Source organism: Sceloporus occidentalis, unplaced genomic scaffold (genome assembly GCF_023333645.1).
Source record: "Sceloporus occidentalis isolate IW3139 unplaced genomic scaffold, rSceOcc1.0.p SCAF_6, whole genome shotgun sequence".
NCBI lineage: Eukaryota > Metazoa > Chordata > Lepidosauria > Squamata > Phrynosomatidae > Sceloporus > Sceloporus occidentalis.
This window is the reverse complement of record NW_028316986.1, coordinates 26,348,212-26,368,265: the sequence shown is the minus strand read 5'-3', so window position 1 is coordinate 26,368,265 and position 20,054 is coordinate 26,348,212. Positions and strand designations below refer to the sequence as shown.

The window sequence follows — 20,054 nt, the reverse complement described above, 5'->3', positions numbered from 1 at the left end:
CCATCTCTCCACCTTGCTTCACCAGTGATGTAGCATATCCTATCATCCAGTATACACAGAATATATGTTAGCAAGCATGGCAGGAGCTATGATCCTGACAGAGAACACTCTTGGCTTCCCACTGGGATCTAACTGAGAAGGCTAAGCTATGATTTAATGAACCTATTCATGGCACTAAATGTCTACAAAATTAGGAGCAAAAGCTTTAAAACCAATCTATATTCACACAACAATAATAGCAGCAGGGCATTTTAGATTATAAGAGGAAATCTCCCACTGTCAGTTAAAGAAGAAGGGACCCTTCAAGAAACAATGTTCCCTCAGCTTCCAATAGGTTGCTTTAAGAAACTGGTCTCCACTGCCTTTCCGTCAATCTTGATTTTTTTAAAAAACCAAAATACCAAAAAGCTTGGCTGTAAAATATCTAGTTTCATTTTGGAACAGTAAAGGTCCCAGAACAAAATGTTTGAAATGAAAGAAAGAAAATCCTGCACATTAAACTACCAAGGGAAGAAGGGAAGGCCAGAAGGAGGGCAAGAGGAGAAGGCATGGAGTTACCAACATTGTATTTAAACTTCATATTAGGTATTTCAATTATACATTATAAAATCCTTCTTTGATCAGGACCCTGGAGCAATACATGGAAACTAGGGGGAGAAATTAGTTCAACTGTTTTCCCTTAAGGAGCCTACATATAAAAGCATTATTCACAGATTTTATTTGACACAAAATGCTGCAGTTACATCTGGAATGAAGTATGCTTCCCTTCTGGGGGTTTGAAAAACTATACACATTATCTCTCATACGCTTAAAGGATGTTAATTTCCCAAATGTGCTAAGGAGAGAAGATTTCAGTGTGTAGAACAAGGAGGAACGTATTACTGAATGGATTTTTATTTTGTTTGCAAGTATAACTGGTCAATAAAATCTGTTGATGCAACAATGAAATAGGGGTATCTTCTTTCTTGTGTAGTCTCTGTGATGTAGGAGACCCTGTGCTCCTTTCTGTAACCGTATACAGTGGGCCCTTGGTATGCACTGGGTTTTGGTTCCAGGACACCCCCTCAGGTAGATACCAAAATCTATGGGTGCTCAAGTCCCATTAAATACAATGATGTAGTAAAATAGTGTCCCTTATATAAAAAAGCAAACCCAAGGTTGGTTTTTAGGAATTTATATATTTTGGGAATATTTTTGATCCATGGATAGTTGAATCCATGGATATAGAGCGCCAACTGTACTAAGCTTGTAACGTTGGAAGCCTTGGGCCACTTGGGGAAAGACCCTATTGTGACTCCACCTCACATTATGTAACCTCTGTATCCAACTGAGGCAATGTTGTCATGGCCTCTTCAAGTCACTTGGCCTCAGGTTTCCTAGCTTCCTTTGTAGCATCCATGGAAACCAGCTGGTCTGTGGTGGCTCCCACACCACAAAAGTCCCCCCACCATATTTTAGTGTACTTAAAGCCACATACAAAAAGCCAAAAAAGCCAAAACAATTAACTTAACAGGGTTGTAATGATGTTTATAGACTATTTTACAACACACACAACTTGCAGCATCATTTAAAAAGCAAAAATTTGACTTTAAAAAGCAAAAACAGAACAGTCCAAAACAACTTTCTAGACTTTGAGGTCAATGACACAAAGTGATCCCCCCCTAATTTCTTAATTTAAAATGTGTGTGTGTGTGTGTGTGTGTGTGTGTGTGTGTGTGTATTAAAAATCATGCAATTAACAGTGCTGGATACAATACAGGCCAATACAAACCGTTTCAATGTTATAAATAACTTTACTGCAATGAATATAGGAAAATCCCATTGCTAGTCCTACTGAATCAGTCAAATGTTTTAATCAATCAATCAAACTAACACTTCTTGTAACTCTCATTAATCTAATGAAAGTACTATAGTTGAGACTAGTGCTTGGAGTTAGGTCATTTATGTAACTGCTGAATGCTAAATCAACCCTTATATAAATCCCACTTATTCACATGGCCTACTCAAATTGGAACTAGCAAATGGATGTAGTCTTGTATGTTTAGGAAACACGTCCTATTCTATTGTACAGGGGCAGTGAGGGCTAAAGTGTAAAAACAGATATGTACATTAAATACTATCTAGTAATAAAATAATTGGAAGCTCCCTCCACCCCCAATGAGGGCCACACATTGTAGGAGGACACGGCAGAGGGCCTTCTCTGTTCTGCAACGTCAGTTATAAAATACCCTCCTCTTGGCATCAATGTGGTGTTATTTCAGTGCCAAGACAAATCATGGCTTTTTATTAAAAAGCCGAACTGGGTTTATTCAGTTTGCACATGTGCTATGATTAGCACTATTTTATATGGTTGTAACTGGTTTAAAATGTGTTTCATAAATTATTTAATATATATTTTAGTCTTTTTCAATTAACAGTTATGTAGAATCCTAAACTGATTTGATTGTAGGCCTCCCTGAGATCCCCAGATATAAAGTAGGATAGTAAATATCTAGATAGTTAAATAAAATCCAAATATATTTAATCACTTCCCAATTTCCTAACCTACACATCTGTCTCAACCCAGCAAATTACCATGAATTGAAGTTCAACACACATGGAAGGAACTAGGTTGAGTTAAAGGCAATGCGTAGTCAATTAGCCAGAGGATTTTTCATTTCAATATTTTCTGGGAAACCAAATAACCGCTTAGGGTGCCACTAAAGCACCACATTGAAATAATGACGACACAATCGTTTTCAGTACTTGTTTGAAGACACTGCAGAATTTCCCTGGTGAGCAAGTTGGCTTGATTGGGTAGTGGACATCAGCATTGTCTACTGGGCACATTTCACTGGGCCAGGGAATAAACTTTACTCTATGCTCTTAAATTTATCTAAAAATGAGATCCATCATAGATTAAGTACTTATATCATCAGTCTTCTATATACCTCGCAGTACAGATTAGAATACAAAATTCAGCCATCACACCTCTGCTACACACATCATTTTCGTTCATATGAGCTGTAATTTACATGATTCTCTTCCTAAGCAGAAAGACAAAAAACTTTAGTATCCTAGATCAACTACTGTTGACACATCTCACCATAGAATTTTATCTTAGCATAGACTTATGCAAGAGGTTTATTTCCCCTCTCCACATCCTTCTACTTCTCCAACTTTTTTGTTGAAAACAAATAACTTAAGTGCGCTTAAAGGAAGAAAAGTCATAACCATTTAAACCTCTCCCTTTAGACTTGTGCTGCTGCCCAAGGCTAATCACTCTTTTGACACACAAGTTGAACAATTTGTCTCCCAAAGTGGCACTGAATGCTCTGGTGATTCACAATGCCTCTACTTCACTGAGCATGCATCCCTATATACCTTCTGGGGTGAAATTTTCTCTTAAAAATTTCTGACAAGAGGTTTTGCCAACCTAAAGGTATTATCTGCTCTCTGTTGTCACTAGAGAAAAAGAGAGGAACAGGCAAGGCACACTTGTTATCTTGCCAACACTGGAATATAAGTAAATAAATAAATAAACCTGCTCAAGAAGCTTGTGACAGCCTATAAAAAATTCTCCCAGTGGCACATAGCAACATCTTAGCAAATTGCAGGAGCAGTGTATCCAACATACAAGACCTCTTCATTGTTTTGTACTGGATACACTTACAAGACACATGAATTTATCAGAAGAGACACTGCCAATTTTTCTGATCATGATGTGAGGCCAATTATTATTTTGTCCAAAGTAGGTTCTCCTCCTGCAATCCTTCTACCAGACAAAAAATATTTCGTTTCAAATATTTCCATAGCTTGACTTAAACACATACAGGTTGAATCTCCCTTATCCAAAATACTTGGATCCAGAAGTATTTGGGATTTTGAATTTTTTAAAAAATATATATTTTTAAATACCTGTATTTGCATTTACATACATAATGAGATTTCTTTTAGGTGGGGCCCAAGTTTAAAAACAAAATTCATTTATGTGTCGCATACACCTTATACACATAGTCTGTGTACACTGAACCATCAAGGAAGCAAAGGTGTCACTGTCTCAGAACCATGAAAAAAGATTTGGCTTTTGGAATATTTCAGATTTTGGAATTTTGATAAGGGAGATTCAACCTGTACTGTCATTTAAAAGTGTTTCTATCTGTTCTCCAAATAAATAAGCATGAAATGCCTTTTTGGTATATTGCAAAACCAGGAAAAGCTGCCTTTTCAAAGGCCAGTCTTTGAAGAAGTAGCAGCAACTATCAGAACAAGGATCAAGTGCCTTGGGTGCTCTGGAAGGAAGTGCTATATAAATAATAGCATATAACTTTGGCTGCTGTTGTGGGCTGTTTTAAGGAGAGAATATATATTTTGCAAATATATAAGTAAATTTTAAGAGCAGGGAGGAATGTATGAAGCATACACACATACACACACACACATCAGTAATGTTCTGACTCCAGATTGGACATCTTCCAATCCTTCATTTGATAGAGTTACAATCTGCCATTCATATTTTATTTTCTCTTGTAGAGTTATACTTTTACTGATATTTCACTGAATATTTGCCTTTCATAGTATTCATACAGAAAGGGGAGAGAAAATCTGCCATTATGTCGGTGTCTGCTCACAAGACCTCTAAAACTGTATTACCTGAAGTGTCCTCACTCCCCACCATGTTTCAGGGTCCATTTATAGTACAGTGTTTTCCATAACAAACAACAAACAAAAATTACAGGCAAGTAGAGAAAATATATTTAACTTCAAATTTTAATACATTTTTCAGTGCAATGGATTCTGCAACTTCGGTCAACCAGGTTTACACATACATGATTATATACAGTTTCCAAATCAATACCACTGGAAAACTCTGCCCTGCATTAACATGCACTTTTCTGCAAAAAATTATGCCACTAAAGCATTTCCCAGTTCATCTTTCATTCATCAGAAGTATGTGAAAAAAGCACTTCTACAAATATTATCTGAGGAACGATCACAGACAAGGACACAGGCCAATAGCCTCTGAGTTGAGAATCAATATCTTAGAGCATTTTCCCAAGAGGCCTTTTAAAAACCCACTGTTGTAGCTATGTGAAAGGGAGAAGGCTCTACAGATCAAGTTACCAGCCTGATCTGATGTTTTTAATAGACAATAAATCTGGCTGCAGCCATTGCTAAATCTCAGGCACAATTGTTAAAGCCAGAGAATTTTTAAAGAAAAAACCTGCACAAGGACTTATAAATATTTATTGCCATTCCACAAATCTTTTAAAGCAGACATATAACTAGTTGGCACTTAATTACCGAGCACTGTTTCAGTGTTGCTTCATATCATGTTGGATTATACTTAGATTAAAATGATCTGCATTGCCTTACCTGGTACATTCCGACTCCAATGTGTTTAGGCTCAATTTTCACTAGCTCAGCTAATGGGTCCTGTACACGTCGAGCTATGGAAACTAGGAGGAAAACAGAACAAAAAAAGGGTGTTTTGTGAATTGCAGGAGGAAAAAGTACTTTTTGGTGTGTTCGTCTAGTGTTGTGAACTTTCACTCTGTCCTTTGCTTCATGAAAAATAAAACCACAGCATAGGTGAAAATAAAATATGATACTAGGAAATGCATTTTATTGCCTATATGAGCAGCACGTTCTCATCAACCTACCTTCAAAAAAATAACCTCATCACTGCCAGTCATGCAACCTGAAAAGTATACTAATTATATGCTTTTTAAAATGAAAATGCAAGCAAGAGATTAAAAGGACATGGCACAGTAATCTGATATCAATATCCTCTGTTAACATTTGAAGCTGACACTAATTACTTTAGGCAAAAGATATAAACAGATGAAATTTTTATTCTCTGAAGATGCCAGCCATAGATGCTGGTGAAACGTCAGGAAGAAAATCTTCTAGAACATGGCCACATAGCCTGATAAACCCACAAAAAACATGGATGCTGGCTATGAAAGCCTTCGACTTCATATTTTACATTTATTTATTCATTCATTCAGAAATTCTTTTCTACCCTTCTAATGCCTCTGTACTACTCACAGTGACTTATAGTAATTTAAAATCACATCATAAAATACAAGCAAAATGCATTAATATACAAGAAAATTCAACAATCTGCAGACAGAGTATTTCCTTTACAAAAAAATAGAACTGAAACTGAATGCATAAATGTATAAAACATGGTCTTGCAATAAAACACTGTAGACAATTAAAACACAAGACCCTATTTTCACAGTGCTTCCTTAATCAAGCAATAGATTTTATGTACAGAATTATTTTATTAACTTTTCTAAACATGAATTTTAATTGTAGCTGCCCTGTTCTATGTTCATTTATAAGGATACCAATATTCTAGCTATACATCTTAAGTAAGAGAATACTTGCAAGAAAAGTTTTTTGTGGGGTTTCCGGGCTATGTGGCCATGTTCTAGAAGAGTTTCTTCATGGCCACATAGCCCAAAAACCCCACAAAAAAACTATGGATGCCTGCCATGAAAGCATTCAACTCCACACTTGCAAGAATAATTCATCTGAGTTCAAACATTTATTTTCAGTATATCAAAATATAAACTTTTATCATACACTTCATATTCTCTGCTGTATTATACTTTGCTGTATTATATTGCATTAAAGTTAGATACCTATACAAAAACACATAATTATTATCTGCTGAACTAAATCTAATGTGTTTCACACTGTCCAATTTAGAATGCTTCCTATGTTGCACCGCATAATTAATACATCTTTTAGCGAGGGGCGGTTTCTATCTAGTCTGAAATTAGCAGTTGTTAAACCTCTGCTAAAAAAGCCCTCCTTAGACCCCCTGATACATAACAACTATCGGCCTGTGTCGCTGCTGCCTTTTTTGGGAAAGGTGATCGAGAGAGTAGTTGCCTTCCAACTCCAAGTGATCTTGGATGAAACAGATTTTCTTGACCCATTTCAAACTGGCTTCCGGGCGGGCTATGGAGTTGAGACTGCCATGGTCGCCTTAGTCGATGATCTCCATCTGGGCATGGACGGGGAAGCGTGTCCCTGTTAGTGCTTTTGGACATCTCAGCGGCTTTCGATACCATTGACCATGGTATCCTTCTGGAACGCCTGAGGGAGTTAGGTATCAGGGGCACTGTGCTCCAGTGGTTCCATTCCTACCTCTCGGGTAGATTCCAGATGGTGCAGCTTGGGGACGTCTGCTCCAATAAGAGGGAACATACATCTCGTGTCCCTCAAGGAGCTATTTTGTTCCCCATGCTATTTAACATTTACATGAAACCGCAGGGAGAGATCATCCGGAGACAAGGGGCGCGGTGTTATCAGTACACTGATGACACCCAGATTTGCTTCTCTGTGTCCCCGACTGATGCAGTGACTAGGGATGGCATCTCTCCTCTAAATGCCTGCTTGGAGTCGGTAATGGGCTGGATGAGGGAAAACAAACTCAGCCTGAATCCAGAGAAAACGGAAGTACTAGTGATAGGTTCCCCAGGCCTGGGTAGTGAAATTTGTCCACCTGTCCTGAATGGGGTCACGCTCCCCCTGAAGGACTCAGTTCGCAGCTTGGGAGTGCTTCTGGACTCGTCGCTCCAACTGACATCTCAGGTGGATGCGACGGTCAGAGGCGCTTGTTATCAGCTTCGGCTGATATGCCAGCTGCGACCCTGCCTGGACCGGGGGGACCTTGAAACTGTAGTACACGCTCTGGTAACCTCTCGATTGGATTTCTGTAATGCGCTCTAGATGGGGCAACCCTTGTACCAAACCCGGAAGCTTCAATTAGTGCAGAATATGGCTGCGAGATTGGTCTCTGGATGTTCCAGGGCAGACCATATATAACACCTATCTTGAAAGATCTCCATTGGCTGCCTATTCACTTCCGGGCCCAATACAAGGTGTTGGTAATTACCTATAAAGCCCTAAATGGTTTGGGCCCAGGATACTTGGTGGACCTCCTCTCCCCATATAATCCGCCCCGCACACTCAGGTCAGCCGGGAAGAATATGCGGTGACCTCACAAAGGGCCTTTTCTATCTCGGCCCCAAAAATGTGGAACAACCTTCCCAACGAGCTCCGTTCCACCACCTCCCTGGACCTTTTCAGAAAGAACCTTAAGACCTTTCTCTTTCACCAAGCTTTCCCCCCATGAGATGTGATATTATGCCCTCTCCCCCTATTGTGTAACGATTTTCGCAATGTTTTGGATCAATTCAACCAAGCTGGCTGTGTAATAGCTTTTAATGTGATATTTTTTACATTGTTTTTATCGATATGTATGTATTTTTATGTATGCCGCTTTGATCATCGCGGAAAAGCGGGATAAAAATAAAATCTATTATTATTATTATTATTATTATTATTGCACACAGATTGCCTGTTCTAACCCTGGGCAGCTGTCTGTATAAATATGTACTCAAATGAAGACACCCACAAGAAAACACAAACATTCTTATAGTGTGTCCTCAAACATGAATACTTTGCTATGGCTGTGACCTATACCTCAACATGAGTGTTAACTAAATTAATTAGCAAAAGTTCACTTGCCATTTGTCAGCATCTGTCAAACTATCATTCTTCTACCATGACATAAATCCAGCATAAAGGAAATATGGCTACAATGTCTGCAACATTTAATATATTAGTTAGATGGATTACTCATGTCAAAAATATGTCCTCTACTAACTGGGCAACATTAGACATAGACAGACAAACAGTTGTTGTTGATGAGTCTCATATTACTGGAGCAGTGGTTGCACTCCAGGTTTCAGACCAAGCTTGAAAGAGCCTGAATCTACTGGGAGAAGATAATAGTCAAACACTTTGGACAGCGCTAATAAAGTTAAAATTAATACATTTCATGCTAGATTTCAAATCTCACAAGCTTCTTTATCAACCAAAGATGGTTTTAAAAAACATGGAGGGGGAGGAAAGTGATGCTGCTAGTGTCACAGTGTCTACATTTTTCTTTGTGATATTGCAGAACCCTATGTGATGGAGAACATGTTTTAAATCAGGGATGGGACAAAACATAGCTTGCACAAGGCCCTTATTACCTGTTTTTGTGACCAACTAGAACTCTCCAAGCCTTCCACTCTCCCCTGAAATAAATTATTTTATTCTATTTTATTTATACCTCACCTTTCTCTTAATATGGAACCCAAACCAACCATCTCAAGTTTCATTAGGATAAGCAGAACACCCCTCAGTGGCTTTGATGAGAAGTGAGATTTGGTGTTTAGACCCACCAAAATTAATATTATTGCTATTTATTATTACTAATATTAGTAACTAGTATTACAATATATTCTCATCAATAAGTCAAAAAAATTATGTCCAAAAATTGACCCTGAATTCCCAAGTCGACTTATTGATGAGTCAGTATGGTAATGTGATAGCAGCTTTTTCAGATTTCCCCATCTGCTTGGGAGAGAGTTTCTTTTTCTCTTGAGCCAAGCAGAAAGAGTCCTGGGTGACTGATTGCTGTTGAACAGAGTCCTTCTCCTGCCTGCACTGGCTGCTGCTGGGGTCAAGGGTGAAACCAAAGTTGAAATGCTGAAGCAAAAAGCCTCAATTAGAGTTCCTCTTGCTGTGCGCACACACACTGAAGGAGTCTCCAAGTTTTACCGTTGACTTATCCAGGGGTTATAGCAAAATCCATAATTTTGACCCCAAAACCTGCCCTTGACTTATAGTCGAGTATATATGGTATTAATTACTACTACCACTAATGCTGGTACTACTATAATTAGTATATTTATTTCTATCTCAAAACATCTTATAACAAATTAAAAAGCACATTGTTAAAATCCACAAAATACAAAAGATGTTGTTACTGATACCTTTTTAATCATGCATTCCACTGCAGATGCAGAAAGTTCTTTTATCCCCAGCATTTCCCATTACAACTATCTGCTAGCTGATAATGTAGAATCCCTCTGTCTAAGAATCTGGAGAGCTACTGGTAGTCTGAATGGACAGTCATAGGCTAGATGCCATGGTCAACACCGATCATTCTTGAGAGACTGCTTGGTCCCCAACCCTCTTGCAGATGCCATCACTGGTTCCTATCCTGGGCCTTCCTGGGGGAGGGGGGGACCCCTGCTTTCTCAGTCTTCTAGCTATCATTTCACTTTCCAACAGTGTCCCAATATATGAACATCCTAAGGCATTGTGGAAAATTAACATGGTAACTCCTAACCACCTGGTGCTATTTGGGCAAGTAATGCTATCTATCCATGCCCCCTCCATAGTTAGATGGACAAACAAATTTCTAGGAAATAACATCAAACACAAAACAGTGATTTGCAATACTTCAAATCTGAAAAGATTTAATATCTACTGGTGAAAATTAAGTAAGAAAGTGAAAAAGCAGGGTTGCAGCTGAATATTAATAAAAAAATAATAATGACCAGAGCTGATTTATAAAACTTTAAACTGCATGATGAAGACATTGAAAGAAACATTTTCCATAGCTTGGTTTACTCATTAATCAAAATGAATACTTTAATCAAATAATCAGAAGAGGACTAAGATGAGGAAGGGTAGCTGTGAAAGGACGAGATAAGAATCTAAAGTATAAAAACACATAATTAAATACTAAAGTCAGAATCCTCCATCTATCCAGAATCATTCCCAATTACTATATATGGGTGTGACAGTGAGGAAAACCTGCAGAAAGAACATCAGCTCATTTGAAGTGTGGTGCTGGAGAAGAGTTCTACAAATACGATAATACTTTTTTTAAAATGGGCTAAAAAGCAAATTAAGTCTGACCTCTCACTAGAAGCCAAAATGACTAAACTGAGGCTTTCATACTTTCATACTTTGGGTGTGACTCACTGGAAAAGATGGTAAAAAGGTGAAGGCAGTGTGAAAAGAGGAAGACCATGTTATACTGAGCCTCAATTGAAAGCCATGGCTCTGAGTTTGTAAGATCTGACCAGGGTTTTGAATCACCAGGGCTCTTCAATATCTCATTCAGCCATAAATCAAAGCAAATTTGATGACAATCATAGAATCATAAAGTTGGGAGAGACCACAAGGACCATCCAGTCCAACCTCCTGCCATGCAGGAACTCACAATCAAAGCATCCCTGACAGATGGCCATCCAGCCTCTGCTTAAAGATCTCTAAATAAGGAGACTCCATTGCCCTCTGAGGGAGTGTGTTCCACTGTCAAACATCTCTTACTGTCAGGAAGTTCCTCCTAATGGAATCTCTTTTCCTGTAGCTTGCATCCATTGTTCCGTGTTCTAGTCTCTGGAGCAGCAGAACACAAGCTTGTTCCATCCTCAATATGACATCCCTTCAAGTATTTAAACAGGGCTATCATATCATCTCTTAACCGTCTCTTTTCCAGGCTAAACATACCCAGCTCCCTAAGTCTTTCCTCCTAAGGCATGGTTTCAAGGCTCTTCACTATTTTGGTGGCCCTTTTTTGGACATACTCTAATTTTTCAACATCCTTTTTGAATTGTGGTGCCCATAGAACAACAATCCTTGAGTGGACAAAACAAAACACCTCTTTTTGTGTATACTTGCTTTTGCAAACTAGCATCATCACCCACAGGAATTTGTTACATTATTAAAATAGTAAGTCATCATGAGGAGGGATACAACTGGCAGTGATACAGGTGAGGACATTATTGAATCACTTGCTGTCTAGCACTGACAGGCAGTAAGTGTCTTAAAGATTAACATAAAGTGTAATGTGAGACTATGGCAATAGATAAGCAGTGATAAAAAGGTTAACTGGTGTGGGGGCTTGCTTATGGAGAGGAGTAAAAGAGGTAAAAGGGCAGAGAAGGAAGGAAGGGAAAAGACTGAATCTAAAGAGATGGCAATAAAAACTGGGCTTTCAGACTTAATCTGAAGTCTGTAGGCACCAGTCACAGGTGACTCAGGAGCCAGAGCTAATGAATCTAGCCAAGAGTGATAGTTGAAGAATAGGACACAACCAGGGAGACCTTGTTGGTCTTGCAAGGTTTTTGCATGCACAGGAAGCTTTTTATGGCCCCTTTTATTGAACAATGTTCAATGGGTTGCTTGGGGCAGCTGAGAGCCTGAAACTACTTCACTACCACAGAGTTTCATTTCTAATAGGTCACCTCATGGGACAGTGTTTTGCAGACACAAGTAGCTCTAAAAAGTGTATTTTCAGGTAGTCTTCTGCCTATTAAATGCAAAAAAAAGAGCAAAACCAAAGTATCAGTAAAAACATTAAATTTAACAAAAAGGTCGAAAAAGTTCCTTTTGGGGAGCTACGACTCTCTGAATCTTCTTGCCAACATGGCTAATATGGTCAATAACACCAGAAGCACTAGGAATAACTCTTCTAAACTCTAACTTAGCATATGTTATTTTGAAAATATTGCTTAGAGGCAGACTCATAAGTATTTAATCAGATGCTGGTACTTGAAGACATAAGAATAAGGATAATACTTTACTGTTTATGTGAGACATTGCAAATGCCACAATACAAGGTGTGTGTGTTCATTTGCACATACACAAATACACAGGGAAGAGTGAAGAGAATTGGAGACCATTTAAGTGGTTAAGAGTCATTAGTCATTCCACATTCAAAGATCTACATCCCCACTTTCTGATAAAGATGCATGCTTATCGTTAGGTTCACTGCTGGGTTACACACAAATTTTCACATCCTTTATTACAAGTTTTAACACACATTGACAATGGCAGCTTGCAGGCTTGGCTTAGAAAGAACTACACTGGTGACACCTGATCCGCCAGCTTCTATAACAGAGAACGTGTGAATTCAAAGGCTTTCACATATGCCTTGCTTGTCAAAATCACAAAAGGTTAATCACTGCAAGCACTACAGCTCACAAGAGAAAAGCTTTCCTATAATAATCACTCATGTAATTATGGATTGCAGCTTCAGTGGTACAGATTTTTTTAAAAGCAGCCTTTAAAGGACAGTATTATTTTACCAAGGAAGAATGGATGGGAAGGCATGAATGGGTGGGGTAAAGGGTTAAAAAGAAAAAGGAGAGACAGGTACAAAGAGTCAGCAGAGTACAGTGCTTTGAGCATTGGACTATGACTCTGGAGATTAGGGTTCAAGTCCTTGTTCAGCCATGGAAGCCCACTGGGTAACCTTGGCCAAGTCACATTCTCTCAGCCACAGAGGAAGGCAAAGGCAAATCCCCCTTTGAATAAATCTTGCCAAGAACCCCCTGTGATAGTGTTGCCTTAGGATCGCCATAAGTTTTGCCTTAAGATTGCCATAAGTTTTGCCTTAGGATTGCTGTAAGTACCATATATACTCGACTATAAGTCGACCTCATATAAGTCGAGGGCAAGTTTGGGGGCCAAAATTCTGGATTTTGATATGACCCGTGGATAAGTCGAGGGTAAAACGTAGGTGCATGTATTGAAGGATGTACTGTAAAGGACGAAGCAAAGGAAAACAATGCCAAAGAACTTACAAAATTCCAGCAGGCATAACTATTTGTGGACATACTAAAGGCTGGGTGGCTGAGAGAGTAGAAGAGGGTCACTGCTAACTCTTGTCTTTCACTATATATATGAATTAAAATACAGTACTTACATTGACCCGTGGATAAGTCGACTCAGGTTTTTGGGGTCAATTTTTAACCTAAATTTCTAGACTTATACATGAGTATATACAGTAGGTCAGAAATGACTTGAAGGCACACAACAACAACAACAACAATGAGAAGGAATGCCCAGATGCAAAATATCCTTCACAAAAATCTATCTGATCATATAAAATGGGAGGGGGGATGTGTGGCCCTCCAGGAAGAAAACAAGTATGAAACAAATACTCACTCAAGGGCTAGGGAATGTCTCCATAGTCACTTCATCACCCTTGGAACATGTTACAAAACTCTGCACTAACCATTGCACAACATCACTAAGTCAATGATTCCCAAAATGGGTGGTACTTCCCCCCCCCCCCCCCCGGCTGGGAAGAGTGGAAAGATTGGGCAGGCATTGTTTTATTATGTGCTCATCATAGGATTTTCTTGGCAAAATTAATTCAGAGGAGGTTTGCCATTGCCTTGCTGGAAGGTGAAGAAAGTGTGATTTGCCCAGAGTCACCCAGTGAGTTTCCATGACTGAGTGGGGAGTTGGACCTGGTCTCACAGAGTTCTAAGCCTCAAACTACTATGCAATGCTGGCTTGTTTCTGTAGCATAATAATACATTAACATTTTATTCTGCCCCATCCTGTAGGCTTATGGTTCAATGTAGAACCAAGTATGTAAAAACCATATATGTAGTGCAATTACTGTAACAATCATTTAAAATTAAAACATTTAAGGCAATCACCAAGTAGAAAGAAAGAAAGAAAGAAAGAAAGAAAGAAAGGGCAGGCAGTGAGAGAAAAGGGGGTGGCAGGGCGGCCTTCAGTCAAAGCATTGACAGACAATAAAGACAAGGGGAAGAAACAACCTTTAAGACCATGGTGGGAGGGTCCCTCAAAACCACCATGCAGCTTCGTTGATCGCTTTGCGTCATGATATCTCCCACTCTTTGTCAGTCTGCTGTGGCACCATTTTGGGACAGACAGACAGAGTGGAGCTAGGAGTTACAGCACGTGGTGGGGGAGGTGTAGCAAAATGTCATCAAAAAGGAGTTTTCACATTTGGGACCCTGCTTAAGCTTTGTGAGTTTTGCCAGGACTTGGCTGGCCAGTTGGAGCTGCACTGCTGCTCCTGCTTTCTTTTGTCAGGCAGGCCAAGAGAAGAGATAATGGAAGAAACAATGTTTGGGGAAGGGAATGACTTGAAGCTGTGTGGGGGAGGGCACATCTCTGGAGAACAAGGAGGAAGCGTATCCAGGGTCAGTTCTTAGAAAAGAATTGTTCGCCTCTCTTCTCTCTCTTGGATTGAGAATCCTTCCTTTCTAGAGAGAAAACTGGGAAGCCCAGCTGTGTCCCTCTCCACCCTGGCAAAGAAGGACTGAGAGTCCTTCCCCACCAGGAGAATCTTCTCCATTTACACCCAGTCATCTTGGGAATCATCAACTGAGCAGCTAGTTGAGCAGACACCAAAAACCCTCTCGCCCATGCTGGTCTATGTTAATAATAATAATAATTTTTATTTTTACCTCGCCTTTCCATAAAAAATGATCAAGGCGGCTTACAAGGGTTAAAACATCACTAAGCAATACAGAATAAAAACAATTACAATATTACAATTACAGTTACAATATAAAAATTAAAATGTTACTACAAAGTGGGAACAGGAATCAATATAAACCACACATAACAAGGGCAAGGAAATGGAAAAGATGATCGAATTTAACTGGTCCGGGTTGGTAGGGAAAACAGGGGGAGAGAAAAACAGAATAAATTAGCTAAGGTGGGAATGCCAACCGGAATAAGTGCGTTTTTAGGTTTTTCTTAAAAGAATCAAGCGATGCAGCGGAGCGAAGTTCTATAGGGAGCTTATTCCAAAAGGAGGGGGCAACGATGGAAAAAGCTCTCTGTGAGGTCCTCACAAAATGTGACCTGGGGACCTCTAACAGATTTGTCCCAGATGTTCTGAGTGTGCGGGGCGGATTATATGGGGAGAGGCGGTCCTCCAAGTACCCTGGGCCCAAGCCATTTAGGGCTTTATAGGTCAAAACCAACACCTTGTATTGAGCTCGGAAGCGATTAGGCAGCCAGTGAAGATCTTTTAAGATAGGTGTTATATGGTCCGACCTGGAACTGCCAGCGACCAGTCTAGCTGCCATATTCTGCACCATTTGCAGCTTCCGGGTTTGGTACAAGGGTTGCCCCATGTAGAGCGCATTGCAGAAATCCAATCGAGAGGTTACCAAAGCATGTACAACAGTTTCAAGGTCCCCACGGGTCAGGTAGGGACGCAGCTGGCGTATCAGCCAAAGCTGCTAACAAGCACTCCTGACCGTCGCATCCACCTGAGATGTTAGCTGGAGTGACGAATCAAGGAGCACTCCCAAGCTGCGCACCGAGTCCTTCAAGGGGAGTGTGACCCCGTTCAGGACCAGGTGACAGATCTCACCACCCGAAACTGGGGAACCTATCGCCAGTACTTCAGTTTTCCCTGGATTCACACTGAGTTTGTTCTCCCTCATCCAGCCCATTACCGACACCAAGCAGGCATCTAGAGGAGAGATGCCATCCTTAGTTACTACATCAGTCGGAGACACAGAGAAGGCTATTTGGGTGTCATCAGCTTACTGATAACACCGCGCCCCGTGTCTCCGGATGATCTCTCCCAGCGGTTTCATGTAAATGTTAAATAGCATAGGGGACAAGATCGCTCCCTGAGGGACACCAGATGTAAGGGCCCTCTTATCGGAGCACCAGTCCCCCAGCTCCACCATCTGGAATCTGCCCGAGAGATAGGACCGGAACCACTGCAAAGCAGTGCCCCCGATACCCAACTCCCTCAGGCGTTCCAGAAGGATAGCATGGTCGATGGTATCGAAAGCTGCTGAGATGTCCAAAAGCACCAACAGGGACACACTACCCCTGTCCATGCCCAGACGGAGATCATCAACTAAGGCGACCATGGCAGTCTCAACTCCATAGCCCGCCCGGAAGCCAGTTTGAAATGGGTCCAGAGGCTTGCGCGGGTGAAAGGCCTTTTACTTGCTGCTCAGCCAGGTTGACCGGGTGAAAAGGGTGCAATGATTGAACAGCTGGTAGAACAGTAAATGAGAAGTGTCTCACCTGCACCAGCCTTTGCCGCAAGGCAGGCAAGGGCGAAACATTTCTCGGTCGCTGTTCAGTCCACTGTTTGGTTGCTGCTCCAAGGATGACAGAGTGCAAAGGGAGCAGAAACTGAGTAGCCAGTTAAGCAGCGACTGAGATTGGTTGTTCTGAATTTGCAGTAGAATAGTAGACCTAATATCAAAAAATAGGCTTTGGGGGACACTAGGGTTGTCACTCAACAGGAAAGGGGGCAGCAGACTGAAAAAGTTTGGGGACCACTGCACTAAGGCATCATCTAGACACCTTAAAATTTGAAAAAAGTGTTATTGGCTGCCATCCGTGTTTCATTGCTGACCTTCAAGTCAAAATTCCAAATAGAGGACTCACAAGAAGGAAAAAGAGGGGCCCAGCCATAACTCATCAAGAAATTATGGTAGGTATTTTAAAAATTATAGAAATTCTTGATATTCTCCAAGCTGCCTTGCCCAGTATCAATCTGAAAAGTCAAATTTCAAAATGGGGAATTTACTGAAGCAAAAAAGAAAGCTCAACCACAACACATCAGGGAATCATAGTAGGTGCTTCGTTTTTTGTCAATGTTTTTGATTGTTGTCAAAAATGCAGTAACTTATATGTATTTAACCTAAAACCAAGAGGCGCCTTTCAGCAAGCAAAAAGGGGACTTTCCAAAACTCATTAGAATACTGTGGTAGATGCTTCCAAATTTGACAAAAATGTTTTTGGTTGTCCACCAAGTTAAAGTGTCCATATTCATTGTCTCAGCCATGTAAACCCACTGGGTAACCTTCAGGAAGTCACACTCTCTCAGCCTCAGAGGATGGCAATGGCAGCCCCCTTCTGAAGAAAGATGCCAAGAATAGCCTGTGATAGGTTCGCCTTAGGGTCACTACAAGTCAGAAATAACTTTATGGCACACAACAACAACGGACACAGAAAAGCAGGATAGAGCTAACAAACTACTATTTGAAATCTGATGTAAAAAAAAGAGGCAGGACTTCTCTGTGATACAGATGGTAAAATCACTATAGTTTAAAAAGGAGTAATGGACAGCCCTGTGAAACCTTTATGGCATTCACCGGGGCAGCAGGGAGTAGTACAACTGAGATAGTAAGATTAACTTGACTACACTTCCAGAATTTACCACGGGTATCATTTCCTTGGCCCCATATATATATATATATACACTCTTACCTCGGGTTACGAATTTAATCCGTTCCGGCGCCATTTTCGTAACCCGGAAGTCTTCGTAAGCCGAGAAAGCCATAGGCGCTAATGCAGAGAAGCCGCGATTTGGTGCGAAATAGCGCCAAAAAGCACCAAAAGGTTATTCGTAACCCGGAATAACCTTCGTAACCCGGAAATATTTTTTATTTTTTTTTTTTCGTAACCCGAAAAGTTCGTATCCCGGCGCGTTCGTAACCCGAGGTAAGAGTGTATATATATATATATATATATATATATATATATATATATAGAGCCTGTAATAAGAATTTACAATTGTCCAAATATTAACAGTCCAAGTTAAAAACACTGATTTCCTGGAAATAAAATGGCCTCAATAACAATTTGTAGAAGCAGTGTAAGAGTCCCATATTATCAATTGCTTATAGTAATCCTGACTATTTTTCCTTGACAGATATTGATTTCGTTTTAGGAAAAAATGAAAAGAAGCTTAAAATAAGGATGACGAGGACAGTGATCTTTCTAAAAATATCTGTTAAAATGTCAGCCAGGACAAACAGCAAAGAGAATTCATAGTCTGTAGTCAAAACTAGACTGCTGAAGTCACACATTACATTTTTATATACTTTTTAAATTAAAATTTAAAAAAAACAACAACCGTAAAGCAAGAGTGAGACAGTGTTTTGATTTCTACATGAGGCTGCTTCAATTTGTTTAGACAACGTAACCTGAAGAGTCCAGCTATCAAGCTGAGGCGAAACCTTTTAGGTCATCAATTAGGAATAAAACAGGATTGCAGCATCTGGCCTGACAACAACATATTGTGCTGTCATGTGGGAAGCCCATGTAAAATTTCACAGCTGGAGGGGAGAGGAGGAGTAAGGTGGCAAAGTGAAGAGCATACACACACTTTTCACCTCAGTGTCTCTGGCATACAGTGCAGACGTTTCAGCACAGATACCGTCTTATCAACTAGAGAGCTCAGGGGCACCTTGCAAAAGAGGCGATTTAATAACAGTGCGGCGGTCTCCGTCTCCCTCATGCTGCATATTGGACATGACAAAGCCACCACATACCTTAACATTTTTACCACGGAGCACTGAAGTGCACTGACAGTGCTAGTGGGAAGAGCTGGGAAGGAAGACCAGCCATGGGTGGAAAACCTTGGGGCAGCTATTTTTTAAATGGAAAAAAACCCTAAGCAAATAATATCAACTGCTTGATGATCACTAACAATTTAAACCTTTTTTTCTTTTTTAACTTGGGCAGGCCTTTGGCAATTAAGGCGGGTTGCATTGGAAAGATAAATAAAACATTTTTTGGAAAGTGTTTTTAACTGGCCTGCTGTCCTTTCTTTTACTGGTGTGTTTTACAAAAAATGTTTTATTTATTTTATATTAAAAATATAACAGTCAGCCCTCCATATCCATGGACTTTTTGTCCACAGTTTCAACCATCCATGGTTTAAAAATATTTTTTTAAAAGATAATAAATTTCAAAAAGCAAACCTCGATTTTACCATTTTACACAAGGGACATGAAGTGCATATATAAAGTGCATATACTAGGACAATGCATAGAAAGGGAGTCACATCCCAGCAGATACCAAGGGCCCACTGTATATTATGTTTTATATAATTATAAAATTATATATATAAATATATACAGTGGTCCCTGCACATTCACTGGGGGTAGGGGTGAAGGACCCCCATGAATGTGGAAAAACTACAAATATATATTATTAAAAAAAACCACTATTCCTTTTAGCTAAGAGAACACCTGTATAGGAATCTCCAGGTCCTCCAATGCAACTCTATGCTCAACATCTGCCAGACACTGATCACAGGGAGGACCTACAAATGCTCAGAAAGAACAGGTTGCTCACCTGTAACTGTGTTTCTTCGAGTGGTCATCTGCGAATTCACACAAATGGGTTTATTCTGCGCCTGCGCAGCAATCCTCGGAAACTTCTAGAATCTCCAGGCAGAAAGCAATGTATCTTTCTGCAACTTTTTGGCGGTAGCCCCGCCCACCCATATATAAGGCCCCTGGTGGCCCGCTCCTCTTCAGTTCCGAATGAGCCGCTAATCAGCGCGGCAACAAGCGTTGTCAAATGAGCAGACACTGAGGGGATGGATGGGCGGGTTTGTGTGAATTCGCAGATGACCACTCGAAGAAACACAGTTACAGGTGAGC

General features: G+C 40.2%; 1 protein-coding gene across 1 annotated transcript in view; it reads right to left on the bottom strand.

Moving 5' to 3' along the window:
- The window catches only part of LOC149310543 (S1 RNA-binding domain-containing protein 1-like), a 239,603-nt gene that overhangs the window by 104,656 nt on the left and 114,893 nt on the right, over positions 1-20,054 (bottom strand). The window contains exon 16 of the mRNA XM_089529149.1: positions 5,356-5,438. Within this exon, the coding sequence (XP_089385275.1) occupies positions 5,356-5,438 (83 nt within the window). The remainder of the gene's footprint in view (positions 1-5,355; positions 5,439-20,054) is intronic.